Here is a 22284-nt window from a genome sequence, read left to right on the forward strand (position 1 = left end):
GTGAGTCTTCCTAACTTACCCACTGCATTACCTAGCATTTATTTTCTCTTCTACGCTGACAACAAAGAAAAACAAAACCCCTGTAACAAATATGCACAGTTAAGCAAAATGAATTCCCATATTGGGAACATTTTTAAAAAAGGATTGTAGAATGTGGTGAGAAAAATCAGGAGTGACTGGAAACTGAAAGACTGACAATGAGAGAGAGAGAGAGAGAGAGAGAGAGAGAAATGATTGATGGAATAAAGTCTTGGATTAGGAGAGAAAAAGATAGGATAAGGAAGACAAATGAAAGGATCAGGATCAACTTTAGTATAGAGGAAGGCAGATTCATTTTCATATATTTTGTCTTTACTGTTGCTATTTGTGTGTGGTCTTAAGCATCTACATATTTCTTTCAGCTTCTAGCACAGTGTCTTTCATATAGATCATTGATCATAGATCATAGAACATAGATTTGGGCCTAGAAGAGAATTTACCTTTAGATGAATCTAATCCTCATTTTACAAATGTAAACATTGGGGTCCTATTGTGAACATTGGGGTTCAGTGATTTTGCCTAAGATAATAAGTAACAGAACCAACATTTGAACCCAGGTCCTATAATTCCAAACCCAGAGCTGATTGTTAAGTTGAATTGAATTGGAGGTTATTAGAAAGGGAAGTGACACAACAGCAAAAACAAATTTCCACCGTGGCTGTGTCTCAATTATGTATGCCATTCTGCAATTTGAGTTCATTACCTTTCTCTTAGGGGGTGGGCAACATGCTTCTTTATCTGTCCTGTGGTAGAGTGGTTGTTCATTTCACTAATTAGAATTTTCATGACGGAGATAGATGATAGATAGATAGGTAGGTAGGTAGGTAGGCATACAGATAGATCATTTATGAAGCACTTACTATGTGTCAGGTGCTGCGATAAGCACTGGGGACACAAAAATAAGAAAACAAGACAGTCCTTCCCCTAAGGCACTTAAAGACTATTATGGGGAAAATTGTTTGGGGTAAGGGTGCTGGGGTTTCTTACTAATTCCTTTTTTTTTTTTTAAGTGAGGCAATTGGGGTTAAGTGACTTGCCCAGGGTCACACAGCTAGTAAGTGTTAAGTGTCTGAGGCCAGATTTGAACTCAGGTACTCACTGCCACCTAGCTGCCCCAATTAAATTTTTTTTTTTTTGCGGGGCAATGAGGGTTAAGTGACTTGCCCAGGGTCACACAGCTAGTTAAGTGTCAAGTGTCTGAGGCCAGATTTGAACTCAGGTACTCCTGAATCCAGGGCTGGTGCTTTATCCACTGTGCCACCTAGCCACCCCTATGAATTCCTTTTTAAAGAATTATACTCAGGGGCAGCTAGGTGGCGCAGTGGATAAAGCACTGGCCCTGGATTCAGGAGGATCTGAATTCAAATCTAGTCTCAGACACTTGGCATTAGCTGTGTGACCCCGGCTAGGCAAGTCACTTAACCCTCATTGCCCCGTGTAAAAAAAAAAAAAAAGAATCACACCCTCTTGCACACAAATCCAATGAGAATAAAATAATATTTTATTTAGGGGCTAGAGAAAGGAAACCAAGACAGAAAGCCGTCCTTGGACTTCTCGTGGGGTAAAGCCATTGCACCGAGGAGTGGTTCTCTGAGATGCCTATCTCTCCAAGCAGAAGACAGGCAAATACTTATAGAGGACCGATGGTGGTCTGATGGGGTGATCATCTGACTGGAAAATTCCCTTATTGGGGGAGAACTGATCCCCACCGGTGGTGATTGGGAGACGTTCAGGGAGGGGCAGCTCCGATCTCTCAAGCCATCCTTGTTCCCCTCACACCACAAAGACTGCATCCATGCCCGATAGACCGATCTCTCCTACTTCAAGATGTGTCTCAAGAAGACCCGTGTCAGCTGGCCAGGTCAAACTTCAATAGTCCTACCCCATTACAATACTAATAAAAGAAATCAAAACATAAAAAGGGAATTGAAAAAGGTTGGGGGAGGGAGAGTTGGAGGTGAAGAAAGTTGTTTTTCTTGATAATGTTATTGTTACTGTATATGTTGTCTTTAAGGTTCTTTCTTCATTCTATATCAGTTCCTACAAGTGCTCCCAGATTTCTCTGAAACCATCCCTTTTGTTATTTCTCATTGTACAATAATATCCCATTTATACTATTATTATCATAATTTATTCAAACATTCCCCAGTGGATGGGTATGCCCTTAGTGTCGACTTCCCTGCCAGAACAAAAAGAGCGTCTATAAATATTTTTGGACATATGAATATCTTTCTTCTTTCTTTTCTCTCTTTGGAGAAGGGTAGAGAATAAACATTTATAAAATACCTACTATGTGTACCAAATGTTAGCTAAGAGATTTTTTACAAATTTTGTCTCATTTGATCCTCACAACAAACCTGAGAAGTAGGTACTATTATTATTATATATCTATCTATAGAGATATAGAGATATATTTCTCTAAATATTTCCCAATTACATTTAATTTTTTAACAATCATTTTTTTAAAATTTTGGGTTCTAAGTAGTTATTATCCCTATTTTGTAGATGAGAGAACTAAGCCAAACAAGGATTAAATGACTTGTCCAGAATCATAGATCTAGTAAATGTGTAAGTCTGAATTTGAACTCAGATCTTCCTGACTCCAGGCTTGGCATTCTATCCACTGCTCTACCAGCCAACTTTTTGAGTTATTGGTCTAGTAGTCATATCTCTGGATCCAAGAATATGCAGAGGTTAGTGAATATTCAGATAACTGATACTAAATGAGTTATTTTTTCTTTCTTTCTTTTGTGTGTGTGTGTGTGTGAGGCAATTGGGGTTAAATGACTTGCCCAGGGTCACACAGCTAGTAAGTGTTAAGTGTCTGAGGCCAGATTTGAACTCAGGTACTCCTGACTTCAGGGCTGGTGCTCTATCCACTGTGCCACCTAGCTTCTTCCTAAATGAGTTATTAAACTCTTAATTTTGAATCTAACATTCAATTTGAGATTTGAATCTTAAATTTAAATCTCAAGTTGAATCTCAAATCTTACTGTAAGGTAAACTTGCAAAAAAAGTAAAGTTAAGTAGCAGATGGTACTATGGAAAGATCACCTTTGAAACTTCCTGTGTGACCTTGGGCTAGTCACTTATTCTTTTTGGATTTCAGTTTCTGCATACATATAGTCTTTATGGAATGGGAGGGGGGGGAAGAGGGGTCATTGTCCCAATTCCTACTCCCTCCAGGAGTTCCAGTAGTACTCTCAGAATTGATGGAGTCTTCTTGACCTTCCAATCTGGTGTGTTCTCTCCAATATCTCCTCTATATCATAGATTAACCTAGTAATTAGCAATTTAATAGCATTTAACTAATTAACCTAAATTAGCTTTTACAAAGGGATATTTACTGAAAACATTGCTAGACCTTGTTAATATGAATGTATAGATCACCTAGATTTGATGGAGCTGCCTTATTATCCAAATGGATTTTATGAGACTCTGAATTAATAGGAGCAAAATGCCTTTTGGTCAAAGACTTCAAATTGAAACCAGAGACAGTTCCTATTTTCTTTCCCTCAGAGAACATACAAATTTAAATGCCCTTTTGAAGTTCTTATTCACTATCTTCTTTCCCAAGAAAGTGAATAGATCTTATTGTTGTCCCGTTCAACTACCTAGGCCTCCCAATATCCTGTCTCCACATAATCTAACCGCAGCATCTGCTTTAAGTCGAGCTGCTAACTGATTTGTATTGTTTAACTGATTTACATTTGTAGTATTCGCTTTGGGTTGATTTGCATCACGCCAATGAAATTATTCTGTAACCTGTGAGCAAAGAAACCTTAAAAACCCTTAGAAAGAGGGGGTCTTTGAGCTCCTTTTTTAAGGGGTCTCCACGTGATCATGGTTCTTTCTTCTTGGGACAAAATAAACCGGCATTATGTTTTCCTGTCTGTCTCTGATGGGGTTTATCCTGTAGGAGACATTATGTTCTCTGATCTGGTTTTTAGCCATGTTCTCTAATCTGTTTTTGGTAGGAGGAGAGGTATGGAAACAAAATGTAGGAGATATTATAATATTCATTTCTCTGATCTGTTTATTAATTTTCTTGTAGGAGACAGGCAGAATTAAACTATGTTTAATTTTCTCCAACCTAAAGTACAAAATGTTCCCTAGAACTGGAGTATCCTCTTCTCTGTATCACCTTTACCAGCTCCACAAATGGAATCTTCCCTTCCTCCTCCACAGCCCAGCAATGAGGGGGCCAAAAGAAGGATTAATACTTCCTTTCACCACTGAAAGAAGCCACTTTCCCTTACCCAACTCAATTTTTATTGCCCCACAGCTCATGTCCCCAAGGCCCACTCTGCTTTGACCCTAGGACTTACTATGCTTTAGTTTGGGGTTTCCCTGCCCTACTATAGCTCCTAAAGTCTTCTGAACCTTGTCATCTGCCCTCTGCTGGCAGAGCAGAAGTACTATCTGATTTTCCTATTTGCTATGAACTCTTTTTTTGTGTGTTCCCTCCCCCAGTTGGAATATGAGCTCCTTGAGATCAAGTACTATTTCCGCTTTCAGTTTATATTCCCAACACTTAGCACTGTGCTTGGCACATACTAAGTGCTTAATCCGTGCTTTTCCAATTCCATACCAACATCTCCCAACCTTGCCCACTGCACAGCATATAAGCTTGGACTTTGCACAGCAAAGAAGAGAAGACAACTAGTAATCTCTGGCTACTTCTTCCATCTCTAAACTGAACTTTTTTGCCACCCCATATTACATAATTTGTATCAAAATTCATGTCACTTAATAGTCATAAGTAACAGAAATTTAATGTACATTTTTGAATTTAGCATAGAAAATACACATACAACAACAAGACATTTCCATGTGACAAATTGTGTTTTGATTAGGCTCAATTTTCTGCTTTTTAAGTGGGCACAATAGTACCTGAGGGAGGGGCTTTCTGGAATAGGCCTTGGCACCTCTTGTAGCAGCTGTATGTTTCTCTTATCAAGGCCTGATGAACAGTTATTTGTCTTAGCCACAATAATGTGGTGGGGGATTATGGGCAAGACTTCTCTTCACCTGCGAAAGAGGAAGTAGCCCTCTCTCTCACTATTGATCAGAGTTTCTAAGTCTTTCAATGTTGTTTGCTTTTGCAATGTTGTTGTTTTATCTTTTTCATTTTACATATGAGGCACCAGGGGTTAGAGAAATTATGTGGCTTGCCTGAGGTCTCACAAGTAGTAAGTGGCTGAGCCTGGACTTGAGGTACTCTGGCTTCAAATTGAATTCTTCCTCTTACTGTACCACATTGCCTTTTGTCAGTGAATTCTATGTAACTATTTCTCTGTTACAAGGAAGAATTCTATGGTGGTAAGTTTTATGGAGGGGAAAATTGAAGTGGGGGGGGTGTACACCAGGAAATGCCAACTATATATAAGGACATGCATATACACTACCTATATATTATACATATAAACAGGTACATATATATTTAAAAGATATCAACAAAATTGCAGTGGTGCTTTTGCAGTTGGTAGACTTGTCATGGAGGTAACTATGTGAAGGTTTGCAAATTTGGTAAAAAGGAAAGTAAAATAGCAGATTCAGAGAGAAAATAAGGCAAATAAGAATTTCAACTTCATTACTCACTGTTCTTAAGTCATATCTTTGTTTTCCAGAAAAGTTTGGTTGAATGATACTGTTTTTAACTTGCAAAATTCAGATGTTATTTAAAAAATGTATTTTTAAAGTCATTTCAGGGTCATTTAAATGTGAGTTTATTAATATTTTGCACAATGTGCTTACTCGAAGTTCTGGTTCTTCACTGTCAGTGAGTAAAAAAATATTTTTCTTTCAGAAACGTTATCATTCCCTCAGCAGTCAAAGCATAATTCATTTAATATGTCATATTTCAGATCTTAATTCTGTGGTGTCAGGTCATATTTAAGACTATTGAATGCCTCACACCCATTGCTTTTGTATTTCAGATGATTTATGGGAAGAATTTTGCAAATGGTCAAGAACCTTACAAAGGGTATGGTGTCATAATGGTTGATGTAGGAGTTGCTTGTTCTAGGTCTCCTTATTTAATAATAAAGCATAGCAAGAAGCAAGATGGCACAGTGGGTAGAAGGCCTGCCTTGGAGTCAGGAAGACTCATTCTTTCTCTGACACATACTTGCAGTGTGACCCTGGACAGGTCCTCCCTTATCCTCTCAGTTACTCAGGGAACTTTCCAAGTGTGAGGATTGTCATGGGGAAAGAGGGGGTGGGGGTCTTTAGGTATATCTCTTTAAAGAATTACATCTCTCCCACACAATCCAATTAGAAAAAAAGTCTTTTATTTGGACGCTTAGAAGAAATGACCAAGAGGGGAGTCAAAGACTTCCTTTGAGGAGAAGAGATGGCTTAGAGACTTCTTTCTCTGAAACATCTTCCTCCTTGACCAGAGGAAGGCTAAAACCTTTATAGAGGATGGATGGGGTGGGGTGGGAAAGGCTTGAATGAGGGGTAGTGGTCCTGACTTCTGGAGTTATCTCTGTCCCCTGGCTCCGATCAGGCAGCAGCAACACCTAATGGGCTTATCTCCCTTACTTCTTAGGTATGTAGTCCTTTAGTTTAACTTCTCAAGAAGAAAACCTCTGAGTTAGGCCAGAGTCTGGTGAAGTCTAGGGATCCCTTGTCAGAATGTTTTAAAATGCATACAATACAATATATAGGATTACAAAGAAAACCAATTCTATTGAAATACGCTTATCAAGATGTTTTTTTTTAAAGGTTGCAAACCTCAAGTTAAAAACATGTGTTGTAAAGAGTATGAATTGCTAATTTGGATAAGCAGAGGAGTTTCAGTCTGGATGACAAATGCTGTTGCTGCTACAAAACACCCTGACATAGAATCCCAGAAGGTAGTCAAATGGCAACTTGGGTATCTCCTAGCCCAAACCTTTCACTTTTTCCTCAGATGAGGACACTGTGACCCAGAGAGGTATTATTATTTGCCTTGGGTCACACGACAAATTGGAAGCTAGAATTCAGGGCTTTTGATTCCCAATCCAAGTTTCTTTTTGCTCATTCAGGACACGTTTTCTCATTATTCAAGAATATATTTTATTTTATTTTTTGCGGGGCAAAAGTGACTTGCCCAGGGTCACACAGCTAGGAAGTGTCAAGTGTCTGAGGCCAGATTTGAACTCAGGTCCTCCTGAATCCAGGGCTGGTAGTTTTATCCACTGAGCCACCTAGCTGCCCCAAGAATATATTTTATAATGAATACTCTTTGGATAAGTTGTACTTCTAGACAATTCATTTCTATTGCATTATCTTGTTCCTGATCCATCTTCCCAAATTCGAAAGGACGTATGACATGGATCATCCCTCTTGTGGTAGGTGGGCAGCTGGAGACAGATTATGTTGAACCCATTACCTAGCTACTTCTTCCTCCAGTCACTGTGGGCAGCTCCACCCACCAGATTTATTGAGGCCCAAACCTTCTGCTGAGACTTTAAATGTAGTGTAAATTGCGAACAAGCAACGAATGGCCTTTAGGCCACAAAAACTGTAGTAATGCCTTTATTAGGCAAGAAATTTGGTGATATAGCAAGTAACAGCTTCTAAATTTTCACAAAAAGGTGAGAGATCATAAGTGAACTGTATTTTAAGCAAATCTGGGTCATGACAACCTGGATTTATGAAACAGATAGAATGTTGTTCAGTTGTTTTTCATTCATGTCCAACTCTTCATGACCCCATTTAGGGTTTTCTTGGCAAAGACACTAGAGTGGTTTGCTATTTCCTTCTCCAGCTCATTTTACTGATGAGGAAACTGAGGCAAACAGGGTTAAGTGTTTTGCCCAGGGTCACATAGCTAGTAAATATATAAGGTCAGACTTTAACTCAGGAGGATGAGTCTTCCTGACTCCAGGCCTGGCACCCTATCGACTTTGCTCCTTACCTTCCCAATGATGATTCATAGAATTACTTTAAATGATGTTTTCCTAATATATAGTCCATTGAGTTCAAATCTGGCACAGATACTTGACACTTACTAGCTGTGTGACCCTGGGCAAGTAACTTAACCCTCATTGCCCTGAAAAAACCCCCCAAAACCCCAAAATAAAACCAATATAAGCCTAATGTATAGTCCAATTTATACAAATTCAGTTTCTTTATAAAACTTTTTAGAAATGTAGTGGGCATTGGAGGAGAACACTGTGGCCCAGAGAGTTATTGTGATTTGCCTTAGGTCACAAAGCAAATTGGAGGCTCCAACTCAGGTTTTTTGACTCCTGGTCTAAGGTTCTTTTTGTTCTTCCAAAACTTGTTTTGTTTGGATAAATTGTGCTTCTAGACAACTCAAGGAACTTACATTCTTTTGGAAGTCTTTTTGTTGAATCCCTCTCTGATAGTCCTTTCAGCCTCTGCTAGATCCTTATTACTGTGTCTTAGTCTCCAGGTCATTTTCTTTCCTTTCTCAAAGAGTTCAGCACCTGGTTCGGTTTTCTTCTGCATCATAAGCCTTCCTTTCATACTCAGGGATTTTAATATTCATTTTGACATTTCCTTGAACACTCTAGCCCATGTTCTAAACTCCCATGATCTACATCTTCACTCTACCTTCACCACACAGAAGGATGGTCACATCTTAGACCTCACTGTGACCCCACACTCTGCCACCTCCATCATCTTGGACTTGGAAAATTCCCTCTGTGATAGTAATCTCTTTTACTTCTATCCCTTCTTTGGATTCATTCCTCCCCAAACCATTCTTCATCTTCACTCTAATCTTCAGTTCTCCTTTCATTCCTGTTCTAGTCAATCATCCCTCCTCTCCCCTCACTTTCCTCCTTACTTAGTCTTGACTTTCTACTTGAACAGTTCAATGGAGCACCTTTGACCACCCTTGAATCCCTCCCCCTTTTGCCCAGCTGCTGTTTACAATGTCAGTCCTTACCCCTAGGCCACACCCATAATCTTCTTTCTTCATTCCTACTCCAGAGCTGCTAGAGTTGCTGAATATTGCTGAAGGGAAATCCCATAACCATGCCAACTGAAGGTACAACATTTGCACATTATTTCACCTCAGCTGGAACCTTTAGATCTTCCCTGATTGACTCTCATGTACCCTCTTGAAGGGTTGTCCTAAACCTTCTCCTTTCACCTGAAGCCCCCTAAAATAACACCCTACCACTTTCACCTCCTTCATTGAATGACCCCACCTCCTAGTTTACTGAGAAGAGCAATGCAACAACACTGATTAAGCAGCCACTATGTACAAAGTATTGCATTAGATGTGAGCTGGGCTCTCTCTTCTTGCCTATTGTACATATCAAACGCCCTATATTTCCTTGCCGGCTCTCCCCTCCTTAGCTTCAGTGTCTGTGGAAAAAAGTTGCTCTTCTTGACAAAACTAAAGCCTCCACTTGTGGTCTGGATCCATATCCCTCTCATTGCCTCTGGGTGCTTGCTCCATTCATCTTTCCCTAAAGCTTACTCACCTTCAGTCTTTCCCTATCTACTGACTCCTTGTCCACTAGAAAGAACACTGGCTTTTGGATCAGTGAACTTGGGTTCAGATTCTGCCTCTGATGCTTATTACCTATGTAACTTTTGGTAAGTCACACCTTCCTGAGGTTGGGTTATATAGCCTCTGGGTCTACAATTCTATGACCTATAAAAGTGCTCAGGTCATCCTACCATCTAAAAACCTTTACTAGACCATGTCATCCTCTCACACTATTGTCTGCTATCTCTCCTTCTTTTTATTGTCAAACTCCCAGAAAGAGTTGTATGTATTTAACTGCCTCAGATCCCTCACTGCCTCACTCAGTCAGCCCATCACAATTTAGCCTGAGGCCCCCTTCATCACTCAACATAAACTAGTCTTCATAGTTATCAATATTTTCTCTTTTTAAAAGTTTTAGAGGGGGGGGCAGCTAGGTGGCGCAGTGGATAGAGCACCGGCCCTGGAGTCAGGAGTACCTGAGTTCAAATCTGGCCTCAGACATTTAACACTTACTAGCTGTGTGACCCTGGGCAAGTCACTTAACCCCAATTGCCTCACTTAAACAAAACAAAAAAAATTTAAAAAAAAGTTTTATGGGTGGTTTTGGTTTTTTACACCATAATTACTTCCTAATATACCCTTCCTCATGGAACTCTTCCTTGTAACAAAGAGAAACTGGTAAATAGAACCAAGTGACCCAGCTATTGTATCACCATGTACAACATATTTCATTTATGGTTATCCATCTCTCTACCCAGAGGAGGGAAGTTTCAGTTACTCATTCAGTAAGAATTTATTAAATTCTCTCTATATCTCAAGTACCATGTTAGACACTCAGGATAGAAAGCCCAAAACAAAAACAATCCCATCCCTTAAAGAGCTTACATTTGATTAGCAAGAAAAGGGTATGCACACAAAAAAGGTTCTGTGAAGAAGAATATATTGGGAAGTAACTGTAGTATTAAAAAACAAAGCACCAATAAAACTTTTAAGAGGAGAAAATGTTGGTAACCTTGAAGAGAGTCCTTCAGAGCTTTGTTCTGAGACTTCTTCACTTCTCTCTCTTTATTGGCTTCCTTAGTATTCTTATCAATTCTTTTTTTTTTTTTTGCAGGGCAATGGGGGTTAAGTGACTTGCCCAGGGTCACACAGCTAGTAAGTGTTAAGTGTCTGAGGCCAGATTTGAACTCAGGTACTCCTGAATCCAGGGCCAGTGCTTTATCCACTGCACCACCTAGCTGCCCTTCTTGTCAATTCTAATGGGTTCAATATTTCTAAACAGTTGACTATTAAGTAATTATATCATGCCCCAATCTCTTCCCTGACTTCCAATCCCGCATTTCCATTGTTATCTCAGATTCAACATATCCAATACCAAACTCACCATCTTCTCTGACTAAACCTATTCCTCATCTAAAGCTTTCTTATTTCTGTTAAGGATACCACCATTCTCCCAGTCACTGAGATTCATTACACTGGAAGCACCTTTGATTCTGTTCTCTCCCTTGATCCCTCCATATCAAATTAGCTGCCAGGTTCTGGCATCTCCTTCCAGTGTACTCTGGTTCAGAAGCTCATTCCCTTTGCCTGAACTACCATAACAGCCTTTTAATTGTCTCAACTTTCAGTCTCTCTTTTTGCCTGTTGTGACAGATACTACAAGTCTGCTCATATCAGTGCCCTGCTCAAAAGCCTTCAGTGGCTCTTTACTGTCTCTAGGATAAAATAAACTCTTCATTTTTGTTCTAAAGCCTTCCATTATCAGCTCCCATCTCTCTTTTCTAGAATTATTTCATATTACTTCTCTTTCCATACCCTCCATTCCAACAAACTGGACTTCTGGCTGTTCCCCAAATATGACATTGCATCTCTCATATCCCTGCAGTCAAGCAAGCTGTTTTCTGTGCCTGTAATCCATGAGGAGGTTCTTCTCCTTTCTCTTTTCCACATTTCACAGTCTTTATTTTCTTTCAAGGTTAAGTCCAGTTGCTGAGTCTTCCATGAATCCTCCAGTTGTCTCTGTCTCACCAACTTGCTTTGCATTTATATGTCAATGTTCTTTCTCTTTCTCTTTCTCCCTCCCTCCTTCCTCCTTTCTTCCCTTCTAGTCTTTCTAGTCTAGTTTAGCCCTCTCCCAAGCCCACCCTTTCCCTTCACTTCAATGTACTCTTTGATCTACTGACACTGGCCTCCTGTCTGTTCCACAAACACGTCCCAGGTATTTTCTCTGGCTGGTCCCCACACCTGAAATGCTCTCCTTCCTCACCTCTGCTTACTGCTTTCTCTGGCTTTGTTAAAGGCCCAACTAAAATTGCATTTCCCCTGTCCCTCTTAACTCCAGTGCCTTCCCTCCCTCAATTACTTCCTCTTCATCCTGTATGTAGCTTGTTTATACATATTTGCTTGTTGTTTCTCCCATTAGACTGTGAGCTCCTTGAGGGCAGGGACTGTCTTTTTGCTTTTTTTTTTTTTTTTACACTTAGCATAGTGTTAGCACAGTACATAGTGGATGCCTCATAAATGTTTACTGATTGACTGGTTGTTGATCTCATTTAAAAATCAATTGATAATTGGAGGTTAATAAAAAGTTGCATGTCCTGAAAAGGCTGTCTCATTGTGTTAGACCATGAGAATGAAAGTGTGATGGTGTGAAAACAAAGGTAAAAGATTCTTGCCTAATCTTATCAGATGGAGACTACAAGAAGAATTTGATTTTCCATTTGATAATACTACCTCAAGTCCCTTGCTTCCAAATTGCCCTACAATTAAGCAGGGATGAGTTCTTTCTTCTGTACATTAAGGTCAGGCTTAAGTATGACTTGAAGGAGGAGAGGGGAAAGGGAGAGACTTTAAAGTGGCTGGTGATAGCTCTCCTGGGATTTAAGAGGCAGCATGGCCTGGTAATTAGAGAGTGGGATTTGGGGCCAGGGTGCCTAATCCCACCTCTGACAGTTACTAGCAGCGTGCCCATGGGAAAGTCCCAAGCTCTCTAAGCCTCAGGCAGCTCTCAAAGTTATAGAGGGCACCTTTTAAAATCTTCCATCTGCTATTTTTCTGGGGGATGGAAGGTTTAAGGACTATACATATCTTTGGCAGCTCCAAGGAGACTGGACTAGTGTTCTTGCCATATTAAGGCTCCTCTTCCTTGGGGACACAGGATTCATGGGAAATTACAAAATTGATTTTCTTCACATGCCTTAAAAGTATGGTAATTAGGTTATATTTCCTGGATCCCTTTTTGGTGAATGCTTTATGTTGACAACTATAAAAACCCTCTGGTAGAGGCCTATGTTTTTGAAAGCACTTAGCCTAAGTCAATAAGTGGTAAATATTTTACCAGGAATACCTGAATTCATGGGGAAATTCAGATGTGTGGCACTTCCTCCACTCAGGCAGATTTTGTAACTGTTAAATCTTAGGGAGTGGCAAGAAAACTGATTTCTGCAGTGATAGGGCTGAATTCCTGGCTTTGCTCTCTATGGAACTTTAGGGGAGTCACTTTAAGCTCTATGGGCCTTGGTTTCCTCACCTGTAAAATGAGAAGATTGGAACTAGGTGATTTTTGACTTTTGACTCTGAGATGGCACACAGAGGTATATTGATTGATCTGTCTGGGGTCACAGATAAAAAGTGGCAGAAGCTCCTGAATCCAAGCTCCTCCATAATGGCTCTATGCTTTATACCTTACGTGGTCCTGCTCTATTAATAATTAAAGTTCTCCATTAAAATTTTTCCCTAAGCTTCACCATGGAACCTTGGTGATCCTGGAATTCCAAAGACTAGGCCAGCAGAGCAAAAGCTCTGATAGGGTCAAACAACCTAGAAAGGCTTTGCATGTGCATCCCAGTATTTTAGAGATGCCAATCATCATAAGTCTAGTTGACTGGAGATGGGACTTTTTTGAACATAGCAATTCATAATGGCCACTGACTTGGATAAAATCACAAATTCTTGAAGCACTGAAGAAAGTTCTTTATGAATAACACTTATAAAGACAGCTGTAATATGCAATACACTGGGGTTAGTGGGGATGGAGGCAGGGGAGAAGAATGGGCTCATGTAAGCATCAACATCCAGTGTACAGAATCAATAAGATTGGACAACTGACTGGAATTAGAGTCAAGGATAATCTCAAGGTTTTACAGCAAGAGACATGGAGATAGGTGAACAGTGTCAGAAATCGTGAAGTCTGCATGAGATGCAGGGGAAAAGAGAATAGGCTCATTTTGGGGATATGCTGTTTGAGATACTGGTAGAACATCCAGGTTGAGGTGTCTCATAGGCTGCTGAAAATGCTGGTCTCAGAAGATCAATTGGCACAGAAGAAAGGCTGAGCTAGAAAGAGATTTGGGAGTCATCTACATAGGGATGTAAAGGAGATTTCAAGGGAGAAAGAGAAGAGAGGGCCAAAGACACATGGAGAACATTCAACTTAAGTGAGTTCAGAAGAAAACAAGAAGCTACAGCTATAAAATGGCAGGGTTGGATGAGATGATCTCAAATATTTGTTACAGATCTGATATTCCATGGTACCATGATTCTACAGCAGGGGGATTAGACAGAATTGCTTCCTTGTTTCTTGTTTCTTTTCTTTTTTTTTTTTTGGTGAGGCAATTGGAGTTAAGTGACTTGCCCAGGGTCACACAGCTAGTAATTGTTAAGTGTCTGAGGCCGGATTTGAACTCAGGTACTCCTGACTCCAGGGCCGGTGCTCTATCCACTGCACCACCTAGCTGCCCCCTTCCTTGTTTCTTTTGTCCCACCCCCAACCCCACCTTGTCCCACCAACTGATCTTTCTCATTGCACTTCTCAAGCTACCCTGTGTATCAAAGGGGAAAAAGTCCTGGATTTGGAGGCGAAAGATATAGGTTAAAATTCTCACTTCTGGCATTACTTGTGTGACTTTGTACAAATCACTTTACTTTCCTGGGGCTCAGCAAGGGGATTGAACTATACGGTCTCTGAAATCCCATTCAGTCCTAGATATATGATTCTTTGACCCTTACACACCAACTACAGGACTATAGTCATTCATGAAATATATTTCTTGTCCTCAGTTCACAAAGCCAGAACTGAACTGCTCCCTGTGGAGCAGGCCAAGAGAAGTCCTATAACTCCATATCATTAGAGTTTCTGAGCTGTAGTGGAGAGAGTCCTGGACAAGTCAGAAATCCTGGCTTTGACAGGCTCCCATCTCTTAAGATTTGGGTAATAACACTTACACTGCCTACCTCATAGGATTATTATTAGGAAAAAGCTTTGAAACTAAAAAGCTGCTACATAAATGTGAGATAATGTCACTACTAGTAAAGGGCCATACATACACTAAGCACTTAACAAATAGTGAAGGAATAAACTTTGCACCTCTGGAAGCCACCATTTCACTTCTAGGAAAATAAAAGAAGTTTCCTAGAGAATTAATTGTCTACTGGACACCCATTCCTGTGAGAAGACATCAAAGGAGATGGGGAAATTTATCCTGGAAAAGAGAAAACTCAGGCAGGATATGGTGGCTCACTCCAAGGGGAAGGAGGTTGAGATTTGGTCTGTTTTGCACTAGAGGGTAGAACTTAGAGCAATGGGTAGAATTACAAAGAGGCAATTTTATGCTGCATATAAAGGGAAAAAACCCTTCCTAATAGAGCTATCTCAAAGTGGAACGGGCTACCTTGGGTTGTAGTGGGTTTCTCCTCATTTGAGGCCTTCAAGTAGAAGTTGGGTGATCATTTTCTGGGTATGATGAAGAGAAGATTCTAGTTTGTATAGCACTTGGACTAGATGCCCACCATGGTTCCTTCTAACTTTGAAAAGCTATGATTTGGGGAATTTATTGGTGTGAAAAAATAATGTGATTACATGGAAATCAGACTTTTTTTTAAAAACTGTTTTTTTTCTTAAACACATGGAATTACACACAATACAAAATAATTGTTTACATATTGGAATCTTTACAGTAACGGGTATATGTCATGATACACAGATGCAAGCAATATTAGTTCATTCATTTATAATATAGACTTTTATTTTTCCTTGTCATTTGGGTTTAAAACAAAGCATAGAAGGAACTGTTTGCTGAAATTACCCTTTAGACCTTTAATCTTTTCTTTTTTAAAGTTAATTCTATCTCCTATATGTCAGGACGAACAACAATGCCATCAATTCAATAGTCTGGTATTTCTTTCAAAGGGAGATTGTATTCCAGCAGCTCTTAAGTCATAAATTCCAAAGTTGTGGCTATATCGCATGTTTCAAACTTTTCTCAACTTTCAGGAAAATCCCATTATTGTTGGGAGTAGGATGTGAGCAAAGAGGAAATATAGGAGCCATCATTTTCCCCATCATTTTCCTGCATTTTAATGAGTAGCTGAATAAATAGACATGAATGATGAAATTCACATTAAGAAAGAAGCAATTCCAAATACTCTGATTGGCTTACTCTGCTTAAATTTGAGAGCTACTTCAAAACATACTATTTGTTAGGGTAAAAATAGAAGCTGAATCAAAGATGTACAACTGCTGAGTGCTAGCTGGTATATACAGTAACACAGAGAAGACAGAAAACATAAGTGTTTATGTACAGTTGCTTTTCCTTTCCTTTTGCTTGGAGGAAACACTGCTTTATAAAATGGAACAGCACAGAACAGACCACGTGCAGTGAAGAACAATACAGTACACACAGTGTAACAAAAGAAAAACACAAGAACTATGGGTTCAAAAAATAATATGACTGCAGAAAGCAAAAAAAAAAAGGCTTGAAACCTGGAATGCCATTTATGGAGGTTTCATAATGTACATTTATCTGTAAGCCTGTTAATCGTTTTCTAAAATTCCCAGTTGGCCACCTGCAGTTTAGGCGTGGAGCAAAAAATAAACCATTGTATTATACAAAAACTTTGTATATTAGCATACAAAAGGTAACAATTTACTTTTTGTATAAAATATAACTTTCTGATAGTATATTTATTTCACATATGTATAAATATAACCCAAAGAATATGTTTTTAATTATTTCTACCAAAATATTTTTTTACAAAAGTTTACAAAACAAATAATTTCTTTATATTTACAAGCCAACACTGAGAAGATCCTGGGCCAGTGGTGTGGATGCTGCCTGACGGAAGGTGGGACAGTGCACTTAAGTCATATTAAAGAATGACTGGTGAGTTATTATTTTTATAGATTTGACATTTTCAGCTTTGGGCATGAGTGAAATGGTGTGATTTCAAGGTGTGATTACTTAGGTGTAGGACTGAAAGGGCAGAAAAGAACGACTATGCCACTTGCAGTGAGATCAATCCTATTCTCCAGGAGAATTGTGTGTAGGTCAAATAAGCAAAATTACTCACCTGGGGTCACTCAGTCATTCATTCAGTGAGGCAGTGGGGGTGACTCTGAAAGTAGAAACCTAGATTTTGAATCCTGGGCATAGAGGCTATATCTAGCCTTAATAGGTTTCCTTCCTTACATTGAGTGATGGGTTGAAGACTTAATGGAGGGTGTATGAACTTTCATGACACGGGACAGGTACGTTTTGGCTGTTCACCAAAGGCAGCATACTTTCCCTTAGTTTGCCAGTTTTGGTTCCTTCTAGAGCATCCTGTCTCTTTTTGCCATCAGAGAAGACTGTATGGAATTTAAGCTTTGGTGATCATTCCCAACCTTCCTGGACTTAGAAATCTATCTTTTGTCAGATCAGGAAACAGGGTGGGTTTCAATTTCAATCATCATCAGAACTGACCAGAGAGAACTTTCACAACAAATCCTCCACCCCCTCCCTGCTTCCAATTACAGTTGTAAGCCAAATAAATCCCTTTTATGACAATGCCCAGCTGGACATTTTTCGAACATTGTAGTTGTGTGAGTGATTCAAAAAAGAGTGAAATCTAATGCATACAGACAGGCATGCAGCAACTTTTGATCCAGGTCTTGGTTGCATATAAAACTTGGGAATGGATTGGGGACTCAGTTGTGGATTCAGTCAAAAGAGCCCCTCCTGAGGCTGCACAACTTAAACTCCTGGTTTCAACACTAGGAACAGTAGCCTTGGTTGTCTGTTCCACCAAGAGTGGCATATGGCAGCACAAGGTGGGTGGGGAGAGGCCCAGAGCCTGCTGGACTCACTCCAGGCCCTTGCTTACTCAGGTCAATTTTCTTACATTCCAAACAGATCTTGTAGTTTTCTCTGGAAGAAGCTCTAGTTGGTTTAAAATAATAAACCAGAGATAAAGCTAAAACAGCACAAAGAGCAATCAAGTGTGAGAATCTGTTACTCTGTGTTCCCTTTAGAGCCAGTTCCCCTGCATCACTTGAGCTTAAGTAAGTGATTTACAAATTCCCATCAATTTTCTTTTAGGGAGGAAGGGAAGAAAGAGGTTTTGTGGCCCGTTTTACCCAAGAAAAATATACATTGACATCACAGTTCCATTTGAATGAATTGGATATCCTATCCTATAATTCAGAGCTATGAAACTCATCTCAAACTTTACTTTCATCAAGTTCACTATTTGGGGAAATTTTTTTTTGTATCAACATTTTCAATACAGCAATCACTCTTTTGTTTCTCAATGTTAAGCTACGGTATCTACACAGTTCCACTAAAAGGAAAAACTAAAAGTCAACAGCTTAACCTTTACAGAGTCCATATAAAATACTGCCTTTTAGTGCTTGGAGTTTGTAGTTCCCATCCCTTCTTGCCTTCATGAATTGCTGCCCAAGATTTCATCAAGATTGATGTCTTTCATCCAGTCATCATTGCCAGGCTCGGTTTTCAGTAAGGAATCTATGAAGTCGGAGTCACTATTCAGTGCTGGTCCCATGTTATCAGTCTGTTGGGTGAGAAAGTCAAAAGCTAAGTCACTGCCATGGTCAGTTCCTTGGAAGGCCCTGGCACTTTGGTTTGTAGCAGGAAAGCTGTTGGAAGGCAGGGACGGTGCCTGAGTTATGCCTGTCCCGGCCTGATTCAACCCAGTTCCTGACAAAGTCTGTGTGCTTAGCTGATTCGGTCTGAGAGTCAGACCTCTGAGTGACCCAAGAGTTTGTCCATTTAATGTCTGGCTCATTTGATTGATGGGTCTCATTTGCACTGCTGGTGTCAGCTGGCTAGGAGGAGCCACGGCACGCTGGGAAAATTGCTGGTTGCCCACGGCACGCTGCAAAGACTGATTGGAAGTGTACACTGTTGCAGGTGTGCCAGTAGGGAAACGCACTCCCGTTGGCTTCAGGGCCTCTTGCTGCTTGGCTGAGGCTTCTGGGGAGGCCCAGGTTGGTGCTGTTGTGCTGGAAGTGATCATGACATTCGGTGGTCTCTGGGCTGGGATGCTTGTGACACCAGGGTTTAAGTTTGGTCTCACTTGTTGGGGACTGGCAATAGAGCCAGACCCAAAAGTGCTCACACTATGGTTATTCCCAGGCCCAAGGGTGGAGGGCCGAAGCAACATGGGATTATTTTGACTGGCAATCATTTGGTTGGTATTTCTGTGCTGGGTCATTTGAGTCATTCCTGAAGTGACGCTGTATGTACCAGGTTGGTTGCAAGGCATGTTTCCATATATCCCAATATTACGGACAGCTGGTAAAGAAGGCATTCTTGTTCCTTGGGAAGTGGACGGGAGGTTGGAAGTTTGGGTCAAGATGCTATGTGTGGAAGCAGGGTTTGTCAAAGCATGATTCGAGTTTAAATTCACTGTTGCTGAGCCTCCTAAGAAAAGAAAGAGAATTGCATAAGTACACATACTGAGTCAGTTAATTCCCCACTTGTAGCAATATAGACTAGCCCATGTGCCATGAAAAGGATTATAATTCTGATGTTATATAGAAAGAAATGTAATAACTAAAAATAATGACTAGTGTTTATATGCTAACCTTTGCAAAGAGTTTTATATTGATTACTTTATTTGGGTTTCACAACAACCCTGTGAGGTAGATACAGGTATGAGGATCCCTAATTTTATATATGAGGAAACTGAGGTTCAGAGAGGTTAAGGGATTTGCCTGTGTTCACATGGCTAAGAAGTATCGGGGGAGTGGGGGTGGGATTTGAACCCAGGCCTTGATTTCAGGTCCATCCTTCTGTCCACTACTCTGTCAGGGTCCTTAATATGTAATCCTCTGAAATATACAATTTAGCCAGTATATATACTGGTTCCTTGGGCGATACTCCTAAATTAACAGGCTAGAAGATTATATTCTAGGAAGAGAAGAAAATCAATAGGTTCATAGACTGAGAGCTGGAAAGAGCCTTAAAGGTCATCTCATTTAACCCTCTTCATTTAATAAGTTTAATAACTAAATGGCTGATGGTAGGTTTTGATCAGAATCAAATGGAGATGAGGAGGGGGGAAAACAAACTGGTTCTGTGAAAATATCCCTTTTCTTCATTAGTGGCATGCTCATTCAACTTTTTATATTCCAGTAAATTTTTTTGTTCTCACTGTTTAACAACAACAACAAGAACAAGAACAAAATCCCACAAAAAAAATCCTTGCACACTCTGTTTGATTGGATAATTTTAATTTTTTTGGATAATAAACAATTTTATTTAAAGTTCTATCCAAAATTCCATCCCTCCTTCCCTCCCAAGGACAATTTTATAGCTTCTTTATATGTAGCTGTTACATGTAGGGCAATCTCTGTCTTTCAGTAGGTATAAATTACTATAAAGAAATTGATCCTAAATAGTTTCCCCTTCAAGTCAAACATCTTGTTGTTTAAATAAACTTCTTGTTTAAAATTTTAAAAAAGCGAGAAAACTGAAGCCTAGATCTGCTCAATGTCACACAGTAAGCGAGAGAGCTGGGATTTGACCCCTGGGCCTCTGATTCTACTTCCAGCATTCTTTCCATTGTACCATATCAATACTTATTAAGAGGATGCAAGGACAAACAGGTTTCTACTTATTTCTCCAATCTTATCTTCCATATGAATCTTTGCTCCACGTCAAGTAGTTTATGCCATATTTCCCAAACAGCCACTCTAAGATGCCCCTTCCTGTCCTCTTCCCTTATTGAAGTCCTAAATTTCCTTCAGAGCCTAGCTTAAATGTCACCTCCTCAGTGAAATGTCCCCTGACTATCTCAGACTTCAATGATTATTCTCTTCTATCATAATTATAGTTGACATTTATATATTGCTTTAAAGTTTGCAAAGTTCTCTCTATATAAAACTGCAAAGTTAGTAGCTACACGTATTATAATCCTCATTTTCAGATGAGGAAATGACTTGCCCCTGGTCACACAGTTAATGAGTGCTGGAGGTGTGATTCAAACCCAGGATGTCCCGACTCCAAGTTCAGTGCTCTTTCTCTTATGCCATGCTGACATATGAACCTCTGTAGCACCTACTATCAATATTGCTCTTTTGACACTAAAACTTTACTATTTTGTTTTGTTATTTGTTTTCTTACAGTTGAATCTGGACTCCTCAGCTAGGTGGCTGAGGTCACACACTGTTTCTTATACTTCTTTATATGTCAGCAGTGCCTAATGCAATGGTCTGCACATTATAGGTACTCAACAAATGGCTGTTTTTTTTTAATGATGATCATGAGGAGAAACTGAAACAATCTATCACTACTATAGCAAATTAACTCAAAGTATACACCCTACTAATAATGACTCAGTGACCCTATCTTTATATACTAAGAACTAAGAACATAGACACTTTTCAATCAATCAATAAACATTTATTAAGCACCTACTATGTGCCAGGCACTGTGCTAAGTAATGGGGATACAAATAGAGGCAAAAGACAGTCCCTGATCTCAAGAAGCCTAAAATCTAATGGGGGAGACAACACACAAACAAATATATACAAAGCAAGTTATATATATAGGATAAATAGGAAATAATTAAAGGCATTGGAATTAAGGATGATTGGGGAAGGCTTCCTGGAGGAAGTAGGACTTTAGTTGGTACTTAAAGGAGGCCAGAAAGGTCAACAATCAGAATGGAAGAGGGAGAATGTTCCAGGCATAAGGGACAACCAGAGAGATTGTCTGGAGCCAAGAGATGGAGTGTCTTGTTCTTAGAAAAGCCAGGAGGCCAGTGTCACTGGATTGAAGAGTACATGTTGTGGAGTAAGGTATAAGAATACTTGAAAAGTAAGAGGGAGCTGGGTTATGAAGGGCTTTGAATGCATAGGGAAGTTTTTATGGGAGAACTGTAAAATATCAGAAGGAATCTAATCACACAGTCTAATGCAGTCCCTTCTTCTAGGCAGGATTGTACTTTAAACCATCTGCCCTGAAAATATAAGGGGTAGAATCTTCAAAATTGGCATAACTAGAATTCTCAAAGTGAAATGAACCTAATAGTCACTTCAGAGTGGAAAGAGAGAGGCTGTAATTTTTCTAAAGAAACTTATAACGTATAAGACAGAGAGGCTACAAACATGAACTCAAGTTTACAGCAAAGTATTTTATCACATATCTTAACAGAAGCCATCTAACCTTGTTATTTCCCTTGACATCAGCCATCCATGATGGCTGGCTATCAATGCTCATTATCCTTTGACCATGGAAACTCATCAAATAGCTGAAAACAGAAAATGGGCCTCAATCTTGGGATGGAGAGCCTCTGCATTTTTGCAGCAATGGTGATAAAGTTGTGGAAAATGGGGCAGAGTGTGTAAAAATTCACAGACATGTTCATTTGAGTTGAGGTATTCAATCTTGACATTTGTTTCACCTTCAGCAAGTGAGCTGATGGGAGAACTGGGCCACATTCACAAGGACATTCTTTTTTTTTTTTTAACTGGGCAATGAGGGTTAAGTGACTTGCCCAGGGTCACA

The 22284-nt window shown here is 39.7% G+C and overlaps 1 protein-coding gene across 1 annotated transcript in view; it reads right to left on the reverse strand.

Moving 5' to 3' along the window:
- Nucleotides 1–15414: 15414 nt before the first annotated feature.
- The window catches only part of MAML2 (mastermind like transcriptional coactivator 2), a 442776-nt gene continuing 435906 nt past the window's right edge, over nt 15415–22284 (reverse strand). The window contains exon 6 of the mRNA XM_043994356.1: nt 15415–19194. Within this exon, the coding sequence (XP_043850291.1) occupies nt 18194–19194 (1001 nt within the window). The 3' untranslated portion in view covers nt 15415–18193. The remainder of the gene's footprint in view (nt 19195–22284) is intronic.

Source organism: Dromiciops gliroides, chromosome 3, assembly GCF_019393635.1.
Source record: "Dromiciops gliroides isolate mDroGli1 chromosome 3, mDroGli1.pri, whole genome shotgun sequence".
NCBI classification, from domain to species: Eukaryota; Metazoa; Chordata; class Mammalia; order Microbiotheria; family Microbiotheriidae; genus Dromiciops; species Dromiciops gliroides.